At 38.2% G+C, this 22968-nt stretch overlaps 1 protein-coding gene across 1 annotated transcript; it reads left to right on the forward strand.

Annotated features, from left to right (window-relative positions):
• Positions 1–2544: 2544 nt before the first annotated feature.
• Positions 2545–5536, forward strand: IZUMO3 (IZUMO family member 3; the record flags this gene model as incomplete). Its single annotated transcript, XM_081102836.1, has 7 exons — positions 2545–2776; positions 2901–2975; positions 3124–3213; positions 3429–3446; positions 3853–3933; positions 4988–5078; positions 5398–5536. 7 exons carry the CDS (start codon positions 2545–2547, stop codon positions 5534–5536), a joined length of 726 nt encoding a protein of 241 aa, XP_080958962.1.
• Between the last annotated feature and the right edge of the window lie 17432 nt (positions 5537–22968).

Here is a 22968-nt window from a genome sequence, read left to right on the forward strand (position 1 = left end):
CCTGCTATCATTTCTTTATATGATAATCTAAGGGAAAAGTGGTCAGTGCTCCTGACTAAACAGTCAGGTATTGCATGTTTTAAAAATTCTTGCTGCACACGGTTGAAAATTGCTATGTTATACAATCTATAACAAAGGCCAAACACTACAAACAAGTGATTCTAGGTCTTATAAAGGGGACCTTAATTGTTAGGACTATCTAGTTGTTTTGTAAAACAAAATGTATACAACATTGCCCATGAATATCTTATCTGTGTAAGAACCACAAACGAGTAAATATATATCTGGAATAATGTTATGAATGCCTGTTCTACTATGTAACTATTGTACCATTTTAAACTACTCTACAGATTCACAATGACTATAAATCATATCCCCTCCAGGGCAGTCAAACCCAAACCAAGATTTGGGTGTTAGCCTTTAGCCTTCCACACTAGCATTCTCTTTAAGCTGTTCTATCCGAAAGGAAAGGTACATAGTGTTGACTAGGAAGTATCTCATCTATAATGTATATTTCTCTACAAGAACAGTTTTTCCTTATACCTGCCTGCCAAATTTCTGAGCCCTTAGTCTTCAACTTTGGTCTCCAGAGTTAATTTAATCCCATTATCATGTGCGTTTAGACCACAGCATGTGAAAATCCTGTGGGGTATCATCTAAAGATGAGATCATCTAGCCTAAAGAAAATAAAATCAAAGCAGAGAGGTGCCAATTTCAGAGCATCAAATACTTTTAATTGCCCCCCCCCAAAAAAAAATTCTGATATATCAAATTCCAAGAGATCATTTTCTATATTATCCAAGAAAATTTTGAGTCAATGGTTGAAGTATATAGAGTCAGACATGAGCTTGAATCCTGATTTCATAACTACTAAATTATTTGGCAAAGAGGATAAGATACTGACACTTTCACACCTGAAAGTGTCAGTATCTTATCTATAAAATGGAGATAATCTCTCCAAGTATTGCTATGCCATGAGGACTTGCAATAATCTATTTGAAGTGCATAACACATATCTGGCACATGGTAGGCACAGCATTAGTGGTAGTTGTTTTTTTTTTTTTGTTTGTTTGTTTTTTTTTTTAACTTACCTCACAACCTTCCCTTCCATGACTCCCATACCTTAGATCTAAATTCCACCACTAACCTTTTAGTGTTTCCTAGTTTCTAGGAGGGTTTCCTAGTTTCTTGGAATTCACAGCCATATAAGCAAGATAAGGTGTCTCCTCTCCTCAAATGTCTACACATACATTTTTGATAGCTCTATTGATGTTTCTTTTTTCCATATATAATCCATTGGAAATGATAATTATTTAAAGTGTGTATACATTTTGGGGGGACACCCTGTATATTAGAAAAGAGGTAACTAATGCTCTAAAATGTCTGCAAAGCAGCCTTAATTTCTTCAAATAACAAAGAACATTCTTATTTAAAGAGCCTTAAACTGAAGGAAACACATGTTTATTTGGCCACTTTCCATGCAGGTAGCCTAAAAGGTCAGCCCATGATAACTGTGGTTATTTCCTTATATGTCACATGCTTCATCAATACTTTCAAGAGGAGCCTGCTAAAGTAGCCTAAAGGTTACTGGATTTTTACTCATCATATATCCCTCCACTGTTACTCTAGTCTTCTTGCTCCAGACTCTTTATAAGGACAATTATATGCCCAGCCAGTGTGGCTCAGTGGTTGAGTTTCAACTTATGAACCAGGAGGTCATGGTTCGATTCACAGTCAGAGTGTATGTGCTGGTTTAAGGGTTTAAGGCTTGATCCCCAGCAGGAAGCATGCAGGCAACATGCAGGAAGCAGTTGATCAATGATTCTCCCTCATCACTGATGTCTCTATCTCCCTCTCACTTCCTCACATATATATATATGAAGAATTACGTAAAAAGGTTATTGAGTATGGAAGGAAAAATCATCCTACAAAGATAGCCTAGACCAAATTTGCAAAAAATTATCATTTATTTCAAAATTATTGTTTTTAATGATATAAATTGTATACAGATACCTACTGCTAGTTTTCACTGATACTGTTACCATCAGGGATTGGGACCCCAGGGAACTCAACATTCTGGCTTTTCTTGCCTTCGCTACAGAAGCAGAGTTTTGGCTAAGCAGTCTCTGAGGTTACATGTATCTCTTCCTAGAGACACTGCCACAGTGGTCAGGAGGGATGTGGGAATGTACTAAGGGGACAAGTAAAGGAGAATATAATAAAAACCTTTTCCTGATGTATCGCCCTGCGTGGAATTCTGCGGTGTGAGCTCAAGACTTTCTTTATGTTCTACACTCAGAACTCAGGTATCTGCTCCCCAGCTGGCAGTTCCCTCTCTCAGGAATGAAGGATAAAAGTCAGAAAACAGCTGAACATTCAGAGAGAAATGAAATTGCTTACAATGGGAATGAAAAATGGAAGGAAGGGTGGAGTCAAACTCTCCAGGACAAGGCTCTTATTCCTGGATTTTTGAAGGAAAGGGAACTAGGTGAACTGGTTGCCAGGACAACCTGCTGTTGGGGCAAGAGCGGTTGTGGCAAGGAAATGGGAGACCTTTGGCTGTTCCTGCTCCTGCCCCTGCCCCTGGCAGCCTTCCTTGGAGTCAAAGGCTGCTTGGAATGTGACCCCAGATTTATAAAGGATATTAAGTCATTGTTGGCAAAGTTGGTACCCTCCGAAGTCCCTGGCCGAACTGAACTGCTTGACAGGCAGATTAAAGCGATGACCAACTTAAGCTTCACGGTCTCCCACGGGAACAAGATGCTGCGGGTGCTGGGTGAGGGAAGCTGGAGACCCTAAGAGTGTGAGGGTTAAAGGGAGAAGGGAGGCAGGGGAGAGAGCACCTAAAACCCTCCACAGGCATGGTTCTCCCCACATGTATGCTTGCCTGTCTCTTCTAGCTGTCCAAAGGGCTGTCCATTTGAGAACATGGCTGAAGAATGAACTGTATAAAATGAGCAATAAAACATGGAAAGGTGAGGTACTGTTTCACTGTTCAAAGATTGTGTTTCCCAAGCAAATATGAGAAGAGTTCCCTTGGGACAATAAGGCAAAACAATCAGGACTCAATCCTGAAGGGAAGGGCCACCCTTATTGTCTGATGTCCCTTCCACCCACTCTTAGGTGTCTTTATCCTTCAAGGCAAGCTTCTTGATGTTCGCCAAAACCTGGAATCCAAACTGAAAGAAGTATTAAAGCACTTCTCTGAAGCTGGTAATGAAATATGTCTACCTAACAACACTGACATTATGAGAGAGCAATGGGAAATGAAGGGTGAGAGAAGAAATGCAGTTTCACATGAGAGAGATTTAGAGTGGCTAGGGGGAGGCTGGAGCTGAATGGATAAGCAGACAAAAACTACGTGGGTATAAATATGAAGAACTCCAAGTTGATTCTAAGCTTATTAGAACTTTCTGATTCTCTTTTAGCTTGTTCTGAAGATTGCGGTGAGTATAGTACATGTGATGCCTTGAGGTTAGCGCATCGTTTCCCATCTCCTTTGCTCTCTATGATCTGGTCTCTCCTACTTATCCCCCTGAGAACCCAGTTCCCAGAGCTGTGGTTCCAAGAAGGAATGCCAATGATATCTGATAACAAAAACAAGCTTATGAAATCTTTGATCCCTCACAGGGTTTGGAGGGGCTCAGAGGCCTCCTAAAATATAGCTTACAACCCATAGCACCCATGTAGTTAAGGCATCATTTTCCTATTTCTTCACCTGAGATCTGACTGAAATTATGGGAGGTTTGACCCATCAGAAACTTGTTTGCTGGGGGAAGAAGAAATTCACAGATGTTTGAGCTAAGGAAACTCCCTGCCATGCTCCCCTCCAATTGTCTTACTTCTCTTCAGTCCTGAATGAAGGTCCTATCCTGGATTGTTGGAGCTGTCATCAGATCACCACCCACTGCTTCAACGGAGAGTATTGTGGAGGTAACACAGATTGTGGTGTGGCATTTTGAGGGGTCAGTGATCAAGGTAACGATCCATTCACTGATTTATTCAGCAAATATTGAATACATATTTGAGCACCTACTATGCGGTTCACGCTAATGTTACAAATACAGTAAAAGCCAAAATGTTGAACAAAATTTGTATATCAGCATGACCTACGGGCACTGGACCGACTTAAGGACTGAGAAATACAATGTCTGGACTAAAGGTTGAGAAATTAGCTAACACAGAAAAAACAAAAGTTTCCTAGAACCTAAGGGTCTAATAATAAAAAAGATCACAGGAATCAGAAAACTGTCATGGAAATGGTGAACAGAGCAAACAGTTTGAGGTTGAAAAGAATCTTCTATTATGCATAAAGTTCTCAAGTTACTATTTTTCTTCTCCAAAACTCACTTTATTTTATTTTTATTGTTTACATTTGTTGGGGAGCACAAGAAACTTGGTTGGAAAGTTGTAAGGAGGACATTCTCATAAAGGAAGTGTGTGGAAGGCTGCCTGCCCTGTTTATCGGAATTCCGACTTAGGGGAGACTTAGGGGAGTGTCAAAGGCAGTGCCCCTAATTATTCCTTGACCTTTCCAAACAAGTCTGTGCATGTGCAGACCCCCAGGTGTTTACTGAAATCCTTATGCTTAATCCCTGGATGCCCTTACCTAGAGGACAATGTAAATACATGTGTCCTCCCAAGATTACTCACCGTACTGATTGTATCTAAAGATAATAAAATTCCAATAAAAGCCTAAGGAGGCAGGCAATCCAGGTTGCCTGGCTTCTTCAGCCCGGCGGTCCCTTAGCCCTCTCCCCCACAATGAAACTGTGTCGGAGTCATCTGTTCATGGGGCTGCTGGTCAGCCCCAGCATACATTGTTACAGATACCTCCATTTACCACCCTCCTTTGCCTACCCCCTCCACCCTCTTGCAACCCCCCTCCCCCTCCTTCTGGCCAGCACCACACTGCTGTCTGTGTCTATGGGTTATCCATATATATTCTATGGCTAATCAAGTCACTTTTTTTTTTTACCCCTTCCAGAAGAGGATTCAAGGAAGCATGAGAATCGAGAAATTGGGCTATTTTTGATTTTGATAACAGAAGCTGTAATACTGGGAAGTGCTTTGTTACTGTGAGTTTTCCTCCCTCCAAATACTGGGTTAAGCATTCCTTTAGCAAAGAGACTGCCCAATCTTCCCCCTCCTTCCAATGGAAAGAAGGGGAAAGAAATCACTTCAAACTTTTGGATATGATACTGACAGGAAGGAAGTGAAGGGAAGACTGATGGGGATAAAAGTAGAAACAGGGGAAACGGAGGAGGTACAATGAAGTATGAGGAAAACCTTTGGAGAGTTATCTAGAAAGGGAAGAAAAAATACAATCTGTATAATTGTTTTAGAGGGTTGGGATACTGATATTGCAATTGGAATTATCTTGTTTCTCTACTCTAGACTCCATGTTTGTGTCACTCATCAGAGGAAAATGAAGGCAATACGAAAGTCATTAGAGAATTACGTGGAGAAAAAACTTGAAGAATTAATGGGGAGGACAGATAAGAAGAACAAGCAAGATTTTGGAATCAGAAAATAAATACAAAACCATAGACAAGAGATCTTTCATGATTCTCTAAAGTGTTACTCAACGTAGAAAACTGGGAATTAAGTTCTTTTGTGGTCCTAAAATCACAGCATTTTAAAACTGATATAGAACTTAAGAGTTTCTCTACTAAAGATCCTTATTCATGTCCCGAGGCAATGGAATCAATGAGAGGGCAAATGCTCTACCCAGAGTTGTACAGAAAGTAATGCTGCCATGTTGCAATGCACACTTAAAAAAGTGATACTCTGTACGCTTTAATAAAAAAATGCATGGCTGGTAACTCTCATTAATTGCTCTAAGTAGAATAAATTTCCACTTCTAAGCTGCTTTTATTTCTATCTTTTGGTTTTGTCACTATTTTTAAAACTGTCTCTATTAGACTTAATGTGACAGTTTTCTTTGATAATATATAACATTTAATCTTCATCATGATATCATATGCACACACCATGAAGTCCAAAATATAAGTTCTGAGTAGTTGAGGTTTAATGAGTCCTTTCCCCTTAACTCTATGCTCCATGACTGAATTTCATATTAATTTCTGATTGTTGTAGTTGTTTCCATTAAACACTTTTTTGTGTATAGTATATTAATTAGTGCTTTACATCTATCATCTAATTGAATTTTTGCAATAATCTTGTGAGTAATGTTATTATCTCCATGTTGGAGATGAGGAAAGAGGAAATATCTAACTCAAGGTTACACAGCTACTAATCTAGGCTATGACAAACTCCTCTGGTGGCTGACCTTTGCTTATGCAAACCATATGATATGTACTGACAGCTATAGTCATGGATACAATTTATAATAATAAAAGCATAATATGCTAATTAGACTGGGTGTCCTTCCAGACGACCTTCCGGGCAAAGCCAGGGCTGTGAGGGAAGCCCGAGTCTCAGGTGCCAGAGGGAAGCTGGTGCTGGCAGCCAGGGGAAGGAAGGCCTACTCTTGCATGAATTTTCATGCATTGGGCCTCTAGTAACTGGATAAATGGAGTGAGAATAAATATGGGTTTACTGTCATAAAATATTCTTGATTACAGATAGTAATGGCAAAGCCTAGAATGAAACTGAAGTTCGGCTAAGTCTAAAACATAGGAACTTTCCACTCAATTTTGTGGGGGTTTTTTCTGGAAGCTTATTTCAGAAAATAAACATCACAGTGTAGCAGCAGGGGAATAGTTTTAGGAGTTCTGCTTTATAGGTGGGTAGAATTGTTTGCAAATTGTTTACCCCTCTAGAGCTCGGAGGGCTTGCTTGTAATTGCTGCTATACTACTGAAATATGGAATGAATGCGAATGAAACTGGGAGGAAGGACCTGAACACTGATACCTTTCAGTTGCTAAATTTGAACTTCATGTTAAAAATTCCCAAAAAGAGTGTTGTTGGCATCTTCCATTTCCCCAGGATTTAAAGCTCATCTCAACCAAAAAATCTTGAGACATATTTACTTCATTCATAGTATTAATTAAATTATTGTCTGTATATTGTTTTATTTTTCCCTAGAGGCCCGATGCACAAAATTTGTGCAAGGGGCTTGGCCCTCACAGCCCCGGCTTTGTCTGGAAGTTCATTTGGAGGGTCATCAGGAAGGTCATCCAGACAGTTGTTCTGCTGTTCAGTCTAATTAGCATATTAGCTCTCTATTATATAGGACTAGAGGCCTGGTGCACAGATTCATGCACCGATGGTGTCCCTCAGCCTGGCCTGTGGAGACTGGGCTGAAACCGGCTCTCTGACATCCCCCGGGGGGGTCCCAGATTGCGAGAGGGCGCAGACCAGGCTGAGGGACTCTACCAGCGCATGAATGAGGCTGGGGAGGGACCGTCTCTAGGGAATGTCCAGCCTGTCTTGCTCAATCCCAATCAGCTGGACCCCAGCAGCAAGCTAACCTACCAGTCAGAGCATCTTCCCCTTGGTGGTCAGTGCACATCATAGCGACTAGTCAAACAGTTGACTGGTCGGACACTTAGCATATTAGGCTTTTATATAGAGAGATTATAAGAAATTATACAAATGGGATAACATACCTGTTAGGATTTGAGTGTTTTTGTGTCTCTTCATTTGCTTGAGTGCAAGCTTTTAAATTTCTTATCCTATCAATTTATCCTCTCCTCCCCACTGCTTTCCTACTCCAATCTCATTTCACTCTACAAAATCTAGGTAATAATAAAAGTAATAAATAGACCAGAATATATAGAAACAATAAATTGTATGAACCTAACAACATAACCTTGATATAAAGAAATAACAAAAAAATATTGATACAACTTCCACAGTCATCATGGGAAAGTTTGGTATCCATGTATTAGAATCTTATAAAGGTAAAGAAAAAGAAATGTTAATATGATTACAGATTTTTATAACACAATAAACAACCTTAAACTATTAATATTACTTTTATTTAACCCTGTACCCATGTAAAATACATACATTTTCTTCTTTCTAATACAGATGGAGCATTGATAAAAATTATCAGTGTAGTTGGCTTGGCAGAAGGTAGCTAGTTTTCTCCTAACTAAATTCCTATTCCTCCTGGATACATGGCTAGACTACCTTTCCCAGTCTTCTCTACAGTTAGGTGGGGCTATGTTACTGAATTCTGACCAACAGAATGTGAATACAGGAAGTGAGATAGCTGTTTCCAGGTCTGGCAATATAAACTTAAAGGAACAATCCTCCAGCCTGCTCCTTCCCTGTCCAATGGTGAATGTCAATATCCAGGGATATCTGAGAATACTGAAGATGCCTTTGATTTGGCGCATCAATTTTGTATTTCATAAAGCTTTCAATTGAAAGCCTATTTCATTAAGCTTTCATTGAGATTTTAGAATCAGCATTACATATTTATATAATATACTAATTATGTTACACAAAGGCCAAAAAGAAAATTTTAACAAATTCCTAATATTAAGAATCATTTTCAGATTATGGGCAATAAAATTAAACACTAACAACAAATGCTAAAAATATTGTGTATATTTAAATAGTAAAAATCGTATTTCTACATAATTTATGATTTAAAAATGAGAGGCTTTCTCCTTGTGTGGCTATGGTCTCTACTTTAGGTCTGGACTACAAAGAGAGATCACAGAGCTTAGAGGATGCTGGGATTCCCCTCACAAAAACGTATTCCTCACAGTCTTGGTGAAAGAATGTCTTCCGGACCCCTCCCACTGTGGTTTGAGGGAGCCAGTTTTCCTGGGGGTGAAAAGACCTCATCCAGCAACAGACTCATCAAGATTTAAGGGCTTCATCAGGTTTCCTTATACATCCCCATCCCAATTTACAGGATCCATTTTTTCCTAATTAATGCCCTCACCTTAACAGTAGAAACCTTACAAGGCTGGTAATTCAACTTGTATTGCAATTCAGCCAATGGCAGAATGAGGTGTTTGATTTTCAGCAATTTCATTCCTGCAACTACAGAAAATAAGGCTTTTCCTCAGCGAGAAACTCAGTTTGAGCTGAGAATTTGAATCCCTGAGCTCATCCTTTTCTTTCACTACTTTGTGCAGCAACATAGGAGTAATCAATCAACATCAATATATTCCCTAGTATTGAAAAAATGTTTCAAAGTATCATATACAGAACCACCTAACTTCTTGCTTTTTATAAGTAGTTGATTAGGAAAATCTAATGCAGATATTTTACATATCTCTATAAATCGTTCACACCATGGACTATCAGTGCTCTCTGTACTACTACAAATAGTCATCAGCATCTTTACAACTAATCAGATTACAGTGCTAAATCCAGAAATCCCAAAGCCAATTCAGAAAACTCATCCTTATAATTCTGTTACTCTAGAACTACTTCCAGTACCGAAACCTGTATTAGCCAGGGTCCTTCAAAGAAACAGAACCAACAGGATATGTAGACACAGATATGTAAGAGGAGATATATTATGGAAATTGAATCACTCTCTTATAGAGGCAGAGATATGCTACAACATCAAGTCTGGGAGCTAGAAAACCAGGAAAGCCAGTGATACAATCCAGTCAGACTCCAAAGGCAGCCAGCAATATTATGTTATTAAATACCTATAATTCTAAGGTATTCAATGTTAAATTCCAATCTGTTCCACATAGTATCACTCTTTTGAAAAGTTTTACTTCAGATCGTGACTTTGGGTTGAATTCCCATCAACTTTAAACTATGATCCTTCAATCTGCACATTTTACTGCATTGTTTTATGATATAAATCCAAAATGTATTCTGTATTATTTCTGGAATCACCATGATGAGGAGGGGCTGGTTGTTATTTGTTTTTACTGTTTTATAATATAATCAAGTGAAAATGATCTAATTAAATTGTGTTCATCTACTAGGAAAGGTCTTACGGTACTTTCCTTTCCAAATGTAAATGTGATACAAAATTAATTGCTTACAATCCTAATTTAAGCTTGAGCTAACAGTTAACATGAAAAATGGATACGTAAAAATGTCTTTCCAACAAGCAAATGCTCAACCAAAAACGCATTTATAGCAATAATAAAACAATAGAAATCATTTTATTCCTGGAACAATTATTTACTAAGAGCTAACACATACTACAATGTCCCAATATCAACTCTGCACTAAGTTAGTTCTAACATTTCCCGAGGATATACAAGTCACTAGAGGAACATACTTCACAGACAGTCTGAGACCCTGGCACAGATGAAACAGAATTTTAAGATCCCATCATTCTTGGGTTACTTCATTAAGAATTAGTATTTTCCAAGTATTTTTTTTTTTTTTAGGATAAAGAGGTGAGGTTTTAGTTAGCTTTTTCCTTTACTGAATGAATTTAATAATTCATTTTATCTAGAGATAATATTAAAAGGTGTCAGTTAATCTAAGGGATTCAAACATAAGTTATTGGAACACACACAAAAAAAAATAAAAGCTAACTATTAGGAAATAAATAACATCTGGGTTAACACTGAAAGCTTCTTAATTTCCAGTCATAAAAGTCTTTCTAGCTTTACTCCCTTTCTTTCTGACTCAAAGAGAGGTTGTATCTTCTTCCATCTGAGGCAAATGCTTTCTTTCATGACTTACATTTTCTGACCTGCAGCCTCTTCTAGAACATTCCTTCATTATTTATCTGCTATCATTTATCTACCTCCTCTTTCTCAATACTAGGTCTTCAGCCTCAGTGTTTTCTTTTTGTTGTTGTTGTTTTAATCCTCACCAGAGGATATTTTTTCCAGTGATTTTCAGAGAGAGTGGAAGAGACAGGGAAAAACAGAGAGAAATATTGATGTGAGAGAAACACATTGATTGGTATCTCTGTACTACTAGAAATAGTCATTAGCCCGGGAGGAGCTTGCAACCGAGGTATATGACCTTGACCGGAATCGAACAGGGGACCCTTCGGTCCCCAGGCCGACGCTCTATCCACTAAGTTAAACTTGCTAGGGCCAGTCTCAGTGTTGATCGCTACAAATTAAAGCCTCTTTTCCTCATCCTGTACCACTTCTAACAAACAACCAGCCCTCCAAGCCTAACTTCTTAAAAGATAATTCAGTGTCCCATGACTTTTTATTCACTTTTTTTTCTCCCCCCAATTCACCACAATTTGCATTCTGCTCCTCACCACCATAAGATGGTCAGTAACCTCTTAGTTCAAAGAGTTCTCTTTATTCCTCATGTTACTTGTCAATTCTGAGATTTGTCCGAGTTCCCTCCTTAAAGCATCCCACTTGTACTAGGCAGGTTTCATTTTTATTGTTAAGGTTTTGTTCCACTTCTTCCTCCTCTGCCTACTTATTTAAGATATTGAGCACCACAGAATTCACTTCAAATATTTTCTTAATTTACACTTAGTAGAATGCCAACCAGGCATGTGATTTCAACTATCACCTAAGTAATTTTATCTCCATGTTCTTAGGCTTTTGTGTGCACTACTCCCCAAATCCTTGACCTCTACTTCTGAATACATACCAGCTATATCCACCTACACAAAATACCAACTTGAAACTTAGCATGCCTGAAACTGAACTCATTATCTTAAACCGTTTCTGCTTCTATACAATTTATCCTAATCCAGAATGTCTTGCAGTCCTCATGAAGAAAATATGCATTGAATGTAGATTATGGATGAGGCATTTTGCTAAGCATTTTCATAATTATCTTTCTACAAATCCCACAAAATTACTTTAAGCCATTTTTGAACATATGAAAAAACGGAGGCTTGGTGAGTTTCAGTAACTTCTTCCAAGTGGTTACTTGGGAAATGGTGGAGCCAGGATTCAAACAATAAATCTTAAGATTTTCTACTATCTAGCACTGGGTCCGTGGACACCATAAATTACCCACAAGGTAGAAACCTCAATTTATTCTGGAATCCTCTCTCTCTCTCCTTCATCTATCCTAGCCAGTCCCTCTTCAATTAGCATTGATTTTCACTCCTAAATATCTCTTAAATCTACTGGCTGCTGTCACAGTCACAGCCCTTCTCTTCTCTCTCAGTCTAGCTCTAGCCTCTCCAGGAGCCAAATCCATCCTTCCTGTTTACAGTCACATGATCAGTCTAAAAACACAAATAGACTTCAAATTTCTAATCAAAATACTCCAATTGCTCCTCCACTCCTAAAAGAGAAGTATAAACTCTTTCATACAACACTTTGTACACCTTAAATTTTACCATCATGTTCTCTATATAATCTCACCTTTGGCCAATTGCCTTCAAGTCTCCTAAGATTTGTGAAACACACTGGGCTTTTTCTTACTCCTACCACTCTTTGCTATATTCTTCCCTATCTTAATTGCCTGGTAATCTTTCTGAACCTTCAAAACCCACATCTGAAGTAATTTCAACTCATAAAGAATTTCTTAAGATGGTCAGATAGAATTAATCACCCACAATCTTCAGGATCCACCACAATTCATTAGCTTCTGTAGGGAATTTTTTCCAGAAGACTGTTATTACTGGTTTGCATGTCTCTTTCCTAAACATAAACTCCTCAGGGACTGGGACTGTACCTTGCTTATCCTCCCATTCCCTATATCCAGCAGCATGTCACCAAACTATGCCTCAGTTTAAATATCACTTACTCGAGGAAGATTTCCTGAGCTCCCATATTATGTTAGCATTTCAGACTACACTGAATCATTCATTCTTTTTTGGCTTTGTAGGAATTAGGAATTAGGAACCCCGTGGCCCTAACGCTGTCAAGCTGTAACGACCAGAGGCTGTGTGCGTGGCAAGGCGCGCTCGGGTGGCCAGGGACTTGACTCTGGGTCCCGCATCCCACCCAGAATGGCGGGAGTCAGTCTGGGTCCTGCCTGCGCAGCGGGTCTGGATCTTGCACGGTATCGCGTGCTGGGCATCTAGTATAAGTATAAATTAATGTCCGATTCCAAGAGAACAGAAATCATGTCTGCTATTTGTTCAAAGAGCTTGTTGCAATACCTGGCACAAAATAATGAATATTAGTTGGATGAAAGTATGAATATGTAAATGAAAGCACTGATGAGTACTGTTACTGTATTTGTAACTGAGAACACCTGGAATATTCTTAATACTACCACCCAGACACTTTGTCTGCCATACTGTCTACCTTCACTTTAGTCCTCATCTTTAAAATCCCTTGCAGCTCGATGTCCAGCACTACCATGAAACAAGGGTTCCCTTAACATTACTGGACGCTCACACATTCCATAAAGTTCAGTTAAGACTTAGAATAAGTACTAAATTCCTGGATCAAGCGCTCTGGTTCTCAGTGTGAAACCGCGTTCAAGGGCATCTATGAGAAGTCCCCAGGACCTCCATTTGTACCGCAGAGGAGCTTGGTTAACAGTTTGCCACCAGCCTGCATAATTGCCAATTGGGTCAGAAACCTGAAAACACACACACACACACACACATACACACACACACACACACACACACCACACATACACAATCACCAAACTTCCTAAGAGTTCTCAGAACTCTGAGCATTGATCTAAATCCAGAAATAATCTCAGAGATCAGAGATTGCTGTGAATCCCGAGTTACCCTGTTTGTGAGGAAAAGGCAGGAGCTGAGTAAGGAGTGGTAGAGTAGTTGGTATGCAGGTACTTAAGGTTTGAAACACAGAAGGAACTGAAACGTACTGAGCCTTTGCTTTTCCTAACTTCAAAATGCATGCTTTTCTTTCTCAACTTACTTGAATACAGGGTGAATAGCAAGACTGAGTAAGGGCAATAGCTGGAGGAAAGTCAGAGAAGGGAAAGAAATATCTGAAGAACAGAGAGGGCACCACACTCCGCTTTATCTCAAAGAGCATGCCCACCTCCAGGCCCTTGGTCTGCATCCCTAGATGTCGTGTTCCTAAAACTGCCAAGTGATTTCACCTGTGCAGGCACATCACCCTCTTAAAGAGGCAACAATTACAAGCTCCTTCCAACCCAAGGTCAGCATTGGCAGGAAGGCATGTCTGCCTCGCATCCGCTTTAGACTATTACGGGGCTTCCTCTGAGGCATTCTCTCCAAAGGCTTCACCAAGCAAGGCTTTATCAATCCGCCTCATGAGGTGGCCGTTCATGACTTCGGCGGAACTTACTAAGAAGCACAGGCTCTTCAGGATTCAGAATTCATGTTTCCTGTCATCCACACTCGCTTTATCTTACTAACAGTGTCAAAAATGTTCAACAAGATTTTCTAGGGAATCAAACACTTGCTGGGTTTATCTTTGGCACTTTGGAAATCTATGTGAATAATACTTTCAAGTCAACAAGACATCATTTATTGAGTTGTTTCTCTAACTGATAACCCCAGTCTGGGCTATGAAAATAGTCCAAAGAGAGTTCAAAGAAAAAGTTGAAAGGATTAAACCCAGAGCCTGTGATGCAGTGCTTATTAAAACATACAAACCCCGCTGAGAACCAACTGTATCTCCTCGAAAGGAAGTGCAAGAGAAACTTACAGTCATTATTTCTGGGTGGTATAGGTTACAAGTGGTTATTTTCTCCTGTTTGTTTGTTGGTGTTTTTGATTTTTCTACAGTGAACTTGTATCTTCTGTGGAAAGAAAGGCTATTTGACTTCAATATGTGGGCAAAATTTGTTCCTAACTGTCCAAGGGATTAATTTAATCCAATAGGTCGTTTATGGAGTAGGTTTTACATAACAAAGCGGCCCAAATTACTGTTAGATTTTTACTCTTGGAAATGAACTTAGGTTTAATATTCTTTTTCCTGTCCTATAATTCGGGTATCTTTTGTTCTAAAGGTTTATTGTGGTAAAATTCTTTCAATGCCTCTATGCTATGCACTCAATACCAAGAGGGAGGCTAAAACAGATGGAAATGCAGTAACATTAAAACCATAAAACATATAATTCAAGTCATTTATATTTATTTATATTTCATTATATTCAATTATTAATGCAACTAAAATGATTATTTAAGCAACAACATATTTGTCTTTAATTATGAGGTACAAAAAGCTGAAAAGTCGTTCTCCATCCAGAGCCCTTAGCCATTTAAGGTATTACATGCTGCCCATCTGCCAACACAGCAGGTCAGCTGAGGACCTGCTTCTCTTTGATTTGCCACCTCCTCTTACTATCTCATCACGTGTCTCACTCTTGTCACCATACCCCATTTATGATCTTGCTATCTCAAGGATATTTCCATGTGATCTCCTCTTTGGTTCAGACAGCACTGTCCAATAGAATTTAATGTAAAAAACATACATAATTTTAAATTTCCTAGAAGCCATATTAAGAAAGAAATTTTAAAGGTGAAATTAATTTTAAAAATAAATTTCAATCTAAATATCCAAACTAAATATCATTTTAACTTGTAATCTATACAAAATATTAGTGAGTTATTTATTAGTTTACGTATTAAGTCTCAAAATCTGGCTTGTATTTTGTACTTTTAGCACATCTCAATTTGAAATTTGATTGGAAATACTTGATCTGCATTTATGTATCATAAAATGTATAAATAAAAATCTACGTCCAAAGTTGTCCCAAACATGCTTCAAGTTTTCCAATCACTGAATCTAGTATCAGTTTTTAATGCACTTTAATTAAAGTTAAATAAAATTAAAAATTCAATTTCCCAGTCATACTAGCTGTATTCCAAGTGCTCAATAGCTGCAAGAGGCAAGTGGCTGCCATATCAGACAGCAGGGAACACAAGTTTAGAATCCACGACTATTTCTGCGTCAAACTTTCAAAAATTGTATATTTTTTCCAAGGCCCTTGGGATTAACCCTCAGATGTGGCCAACACACTAAAGCCCAATAGTGGCTCTTACAGACACCTTCCACAGGAGACATATTCAGACAGTAACCAATACACATACACTCCCAAGAAAACACTTCAGTACACATCTCCATCTGATTGTGGCTCCTGGCAGATGAAGGCTCCCTGTCTCAGGGAACAACTACTGCACTCTGAAATAATATGGAGATAATTCTTGAAGAGGCACAGTATTTTCACAATATAAATGAAGGACTAAGGTTAGAAAATGTAAATGAAAACATAAATGGCTGACTTTGGGATATATGTGAACTTTTTCAGGCAATAAATATTTATTTTTATTTATTTTTAAATATATTTTATTGATTTTTTTTACAGAGAGGAAGGGAGAGGGATAGAAAGTTAGAAATATCAATGAGAGAGAAACATTGATCTGCCTCCTGCACACCCCCTACTGGGGATGTGCCCGCAACCAAGGTACATGCCCTTGACCAGAATCGAACCTGGGACCCTTCAGTCCTCAGGCCGAGGCTCTATCCACCGAGCCAAACCAGTCAGGGCAAAGATTGATTTATTAAGTTATCAACCCAAAGGCAGACTACTGTAGTGCCCCAGAGCAATACATCCTGAGAGGCACCTATTGTGTTGCTCTTGCTTATGACCAAATTTGGGGCTTTCCCCTGTAGTTGATCCCATTGTTGACAAAATATACCTTTAAAAAAAGCAGATGGTTTATACGGGCTTTTTGTGAGAGGAGGAATACTGTTCTGTTTTCTCAGGAATGGACAGAGAAGCTTGGGCAAAGATTCTTGTGTAATTGATTTGCATTGAGTCCATTTAAAATTCTTCAGTGAGAGAAAAATTCCAGGAATTGTCAGGCTTTCTGGAGGAAGTTTCTTATGCAATCACACTGTCTATCCTAATGTGGTTGCAGGGATCAGAGGCAGTATCTACACGTCAGGTAAGAAATGTGTAACTAAATGGACATTTTGTTTTAGATTTTAGAATGTTCTCTTTCTACACATACATAATTATAACTTATTTTCCTTGTGCCTTTTCTAATAAATAATGTATTTTGAATTATATTCTTTATATACAACCATTTATATACAACTTAAACAGGTTTTATGGCAAGAAAGTGAGCCATTTTAATGTAGCCTTGAGGAGATCAAGATTATTTGTTCAGAATCTTATTTTGTTTATCTAAGGTTTATTTCATTAATCTGTTAGAACAGCACTATATAACAGATATATAATGCCAGCCAAAAATGTGAATCACATATAATTTAAAATGTTCTAGTCTCCATATTAAAAACTATTTTAAAAAAGCTCAGCCAGTATGACTCAGTGGTTGAGTGTCAACCCAGGAACCAAGAGGATCACTTCCCCATCAGGGCATCTGCCCGGGTTTCCAGCTCCATCCCCAGGAGGAGGTGTACAAGAGGCAGCTGACTAATGTTTCTCTCTCATCGATCTTTCTATATCCCTCTCCCTTCTTCTCTTTCTAAAAATCAATAAAAACATATTTTAAAACAACATAAAAAAGAAACAGGTATAATTGATACATCATTCCATTACCTTAAATAGACAAGTGCTATTTTCTATTTTTTCTTAAACGAAGGCACTCAAATCCAGTACGTATTTTATACTTAAAGCCAATATCAATTCGGACTAGACACATTTCAAGTACTCGATAGCCACATGTTGCTAGTGAGTGCACTGCTGAATAGTACAGATGGAGAAAATCTGCAGAGGGAAACTTCAGTGTAAGCTGCTGAATATGTTACTTTGTCAAGCAAGTTGGAAACACAGAAGTAGGTCAAAATTATGTTTAGTAATCAGTTAAATGTCAACTTTTCATATTGGCTAAAACAAAATGAAAAGAAATCTATCATTATTTTCTGTAAAAAGTATTACCTGGCCTACGAATGCAGCACTTCTGTTCTTTCCTATCAGCAAATTTTCAGGTGAGGCTCACTATATCCAGACAGCACCACAGTTAAACATCCCGGGTCATGGTGTAAACTGGTTCCTGAAATTAGTTCACATAATTACCAGTCAGTGGAATATGTTATTGGTTGTTGTTTTTTCCCAAACATTTTTTTAAATTTAACATCTTCAGAGCTCCCTTAGAAAATTGAATGAAATATTGGAATGACCACTCTGAGTGAAAAATGTTCATTTCTATTTCACCCTTTCTTCCATTCAAATGCATGATTTTTCTCAGTGTTGAAAAATCTATAGCATTGATCTCTGTGAAGTAAAGAATTACCTTATTTTACAGCACAGTTCGGTGAGACACTGGATATGCTGGAGACATGTTTACAAAAAGAATATATCCACAAGCTATTACACTGTCATACATTGGTGCACGTGTCTGCCTATGTAATACTTTTCTCCATGTTCAATGGTGCATATCAAGTTAACAACCACATTTATTATCTAATGGATTCTGTGATTAATAGGATAGCTCATATTTTAATCAGTCATAGATTTCTTTTCAATGAGGTCTACTTGCCCTAAGCACAATATAGTCATAGAATCTTAACTTTTCACAATAGTCTTTCTTCTGCATTCCTCTCTATTTATTTTTAACAAAAGAGATTTCATGTGAATGCTGTTAATAAGTTTAATAATTCATTTTGTGATACTTCTATATTTTAAAAGAACTATTTGATTAGTTCTGAAAGAGTGAGTTGGATTTGGAGTTAGCAATAACCATTGTAAATACTAGAGGCCTGGTGCATGACATTCATGCCCTCGGGGTAGGGGGTGTCCCTCAGCCCAGCCTGTACCTTTTAGCAATCTGGGAGCCCTCAGGGGATGTCCGACTGATGGCTTAGGCCCATTCCCCACAGGAAGCGGCTTAAGCCAGCAGTAGGACATCCTTAGTGCTGCTGGGGAGGTGGGAGAGGCTCCAGCCACCATTGCTGCGCTTGCCAGCCATCAGCCCAGCTTGTGGCTAAGCGGCGCTCCCCCTGTGGGAGTGCACTGACCACCAGCGGGAAACTCCTGCATTGAGTGTCTGCCCCCTGGTGGTCAGTGAGTATCATAGCGACCAGTTGTTCCACCGTTCGGTCAATTTGCATAGTTCCCTTTTATTATATAGGATAATAATGATAGTTTATTGATTGCCTTCCACTATGTCAGAGGAATATCATTTTTCTTCTTACCACCAAAGCAACTTTTTCCTACTTGATTTTGCTGATCACAATTTACCGTATATTATAGTTACTTAGAAATAGCCACTCTATCTTATGCTTCATTATAAGCTATTTGATAAAAGGGATGATGTTATAATATATTCACTGCCCTATTTTATAAAACCAGCAGATTAACTTACATAGTATAGATCAATGGTTCTCAACCTTCCTAATGCCGCAACCCTTTAATACAGTTCCTCATGTTGTGGTGACCCCCAATTTCATTGTTACAAATTGAACATAATTAAAGCATAGTGATTAATCACAAAAACAATATGTAATTATATATGTGTTTTCCGATGGTCTTAGGCAACCGCTGTGAAAGGGTCGTTCGACCCCCAAAGGGGTCGCGACCCACAGGTTGAGAACTGCTGGTACAGACGCTTCATAAAAATATGTGGACTTGCCCTAGCTGGTTTAGCTCAATGGTTAGATCATTGGCCCTCCAACTGAAGGGCCACCAGTTCAATTCCTGTCAAGGGCATGTACCTCGGTTGCAGGCTCTACCCCTGGCCCAGGTAAGGGCATGTACGAGAGACAACCAAATGATGTGTCTCTCTCACACTGATGTTTCTTTCTGTCTCCCACCCTCTCTTCCACTCTCTCTAAAAATCAATGAGAAAAAATATCCTCAGGTAAGGATTAACATATATATATATATATATATATATATATATATATATATATTAACATATAGAATGTATATGTGTGTGTGTATATATATACATATATATGTATATATATAAATATATTAACATATAGAATGTACATGTGTGTGTATATACATATATACATATATATATATATTCTATAAATGTCTGTAAGACTGTGACCTCACTATTAGTCTAACAAATGAGTTAACCAGTCCATACCAAAACATGAAGTCATAATAACTATATTAGCTATTATATATTATACTATAGTAGGACTATTCAATGATTACTCTGTCCTAGGCATTATATACATTAGCGGCAGTGTTTTAATTATCCTATAATCTTTTAATTATCCTAGAGGGATAATTAAACCTATGAAACAGGCACTATGAATATCCTGTTGCAAACAAAACAAGACAGGACAATTGAGTGTTGGGGGGTGGGGGGGAAAGGCACTTGTTTCAGAGCAGAGTGACTGAGTCAGGGTGTCTGCAAAATTAGAGTTCTTAACCACTGAACAACAACAACACTGCTTTTGAGGTGTCAGGTTCTGGGAATCTTAGGTGACAAGGCCTTTAAACAATGGAGTTCCTAATTCTGGGGATGCTGCTACTGAATGATGCGCTAGATACATTAGGAAAATACAAAATAAATGTCACAAGTATACGAATGTTGAGACAGAATCATATATTTAAAAGTAACTCTGTTACTAGTGTTTGGTAACTCTGTCATTCTTTATTCTTTGTAGGTTTTATGTACCTACCATGACACATTTTAATTCTGAGGTTTTCATTTTTTTCCCTCCCGGATTCTGACATATTTGTGTGTGACTGAAAAATGTTCTGATCTTTGAGAATGTGTTCAAGTTTGTTGGTTTATAACTACAGTCAAATTTGGAGTGGCCACTATTGATTTTTAATCTTGACTAGACAATTGAATTTTCTCAATGACCAGGGGCTATTAAGAGTTTATTGGATTAAAGTTGCTTGTTTCATTTTTGTTCTAGGTTGAAAGAGCATTTGCTATAAACCTGCTACAACATCTGTTGAAACATATTCCTGAGGGAAACAACAAACAAATTAAACAAAGTAAACACACACACACACATAAAGTACTTCTCCTATACTTTCATTTTCATATATTTCTCAAAATAGTTTGAGAAATAGAAAATGTCACCCTTTACTACAGTTGCATTTTAGTTATCTATGTATAACTAAATATATATTTTATATATGTAATAATATACATTAAATATAGCTTATATATTCAATATGCAGGGGTGGAAAACAGTAGGTTTACAGTTGTGAGTAACATTCTTTTGAGTTAATAAATCATAACCTGCATGTCTTTTTCCATGCAAACAACTGTAAACTTACTTTTCCTACCCCTGTGTGTAATAATATAAAATAATTGTAGCTTATATATTTAATATATAATAATACAAATAAATAGTATTCAAACTACAAAACTACATCAGAAGATAGATGAAAAGTTAAGGACCACAGCAAAAGCTTTTCCTACACAACACAGTAATGGCTGATGGCCATGCTGCAAGTCCCACTGGTTGTTCTAGGGATCCTAAAAGCATGACTCTTTTAAATGCCTCCATCTGGACTTGAAGGAAGAATTAGACCATCCATTTTCCACATCCATTTCCTTTGTTCCTCTGTGTCCCTAGCCAGTTCCAAATTGAGCAATACAATTAAATTCTGAAATCAAAGAGGTTTTTGAAAAAATTCCTAAGTACTTTGGTTTCCTTTCCATAATGTAGAGAGAAAATTGAATATGGAACATATTGGCAGCTTTCTGGTTTAATCAGTTTCCACAAAGTGAATGGACAAGTGATTGTATGTAATCAAATAAGTACTTTCAAGTAAGCATAAACTAGTTTATTTGCCAAAGTTCAAATCTCTGTCAAATGGGGCCCTTAGATCAGTTATCACTCACACTCTTGAATAGTTGAAAGAAGAAAGAAAGAAAGAAAGAAAGAAAGAAAGAAAGAAAGAAAGAAAGAAAGAAAGAAAGGGAGGAAGGAGGGAGGGAAAGTGAGAGAAAAAGGAAGGAAGGAAGGAAGGAAGGAAGGAAGGAAGGAAGGAAGGAAGGAAGGAAGGAAGGAAGAAAGGATGGAAGATGGATGCGTGATTTGTATTTCTGATTATAAAGTTATGAAATCACCCCTTAAGTAATGATGTGTTTAGTATGCAAGTGAAATGAGAGATGAAGGATGATCAAAGGTCCAGAGAAAAAGTCGTGTTTTCTGAGAACAATTATTTTACCAAAATTGCCATCTTTGCATTCTGTGAAGGCCTTCAACTGGCCTGTGAATGAGTCTAGCTCAGGGGTGGGAAAACTTTTTGACTTGAGGGCCACAGTGGGTTCTTAAAATGGACCGGAGGGCCAGAACAAAAGCATGGATGGAGTGTTTGTGTGAACTAATATAAATTCAAAGTCAACATCATTACATAAAAGGGTACGGTCTTTTTTTTTTTTAGTTTTATTCATTTCAAACAGGCCGTATCCGGCCCGTGGGCCGTAGTTTGCCCACGGCCGGTCTAGTGGCACATCTGCCCCATTTTCTATGTGATGCAAAGTGATCTCAGGTGCACTGCAATGCTTAGCACTTGCGAAACCCTGTGTCCTGTGCATTCAGAGTTTCCTATTTTACAAGCTTTCTACTTCTTTTTCTTCCCCACTGTTTATCCCTTTAATCAGACATCTTCAGCAACTTCAGTATTGAAGCTTAAAGAATGGGTGGGGAGAGATTAACCAAAGAACTTAATGAGCATAACCCATGGACACAGTCAATAGTGTGCTGAAGGCCTGGAAGGGAGCTGTAGGTACAGGTTAGAGGGGGTCAATGGGAGGAAGAGAGGGACAATAAAGATCAATATTTTAAAAAGAAGAGGGAACAAAGAATTCCTGGGAAAATATATTCCATATGTATGCATTTCAATAGTCTGCCAGGAAGTGTTTATGCTCCCCCAACCCTCTCTTCTTATACTGCCACTTGGAGGATGCCTCTACATGTTCTCAGCCAGGTACATCTTACAGGCATTGTCTTGAATCTCCACCAAAAATCCCTACCATGGAATTTAGAATGACTTCAATTGCACAACTAAGTTCTAAGGCTCACACAGTTTAACTACTCCCATATTATGAAACTCATAAATGAGCTAAACTAAATTAAATGTGTCTCTGAATGTAAATAGATGCACATCTTTTACCCCTTTATAATCAGAGACAGGGCAAAAAGTGACTACTCTCATCTCTAGATACTCTTTATTGTCTTAGAATAAGCCCCCTGCACTGGAGTGTTGGAATGTAACCCTATTTAAAACATATTCCGGCATCACTCTGCAATTGATGACTTTAAAAGTCATCT

The sequence above is a fragment of the Myotis nattereri genome (assembly GCF_964212035.1).
Source record: "Myotis nattereri genome assembly, chromosome: 12".
NCBI lineage: Eukaryota > Metazoa > Chordata > Mammalia > Chiroptera > Vespertilionidae > Myotis > Myotis nattereri.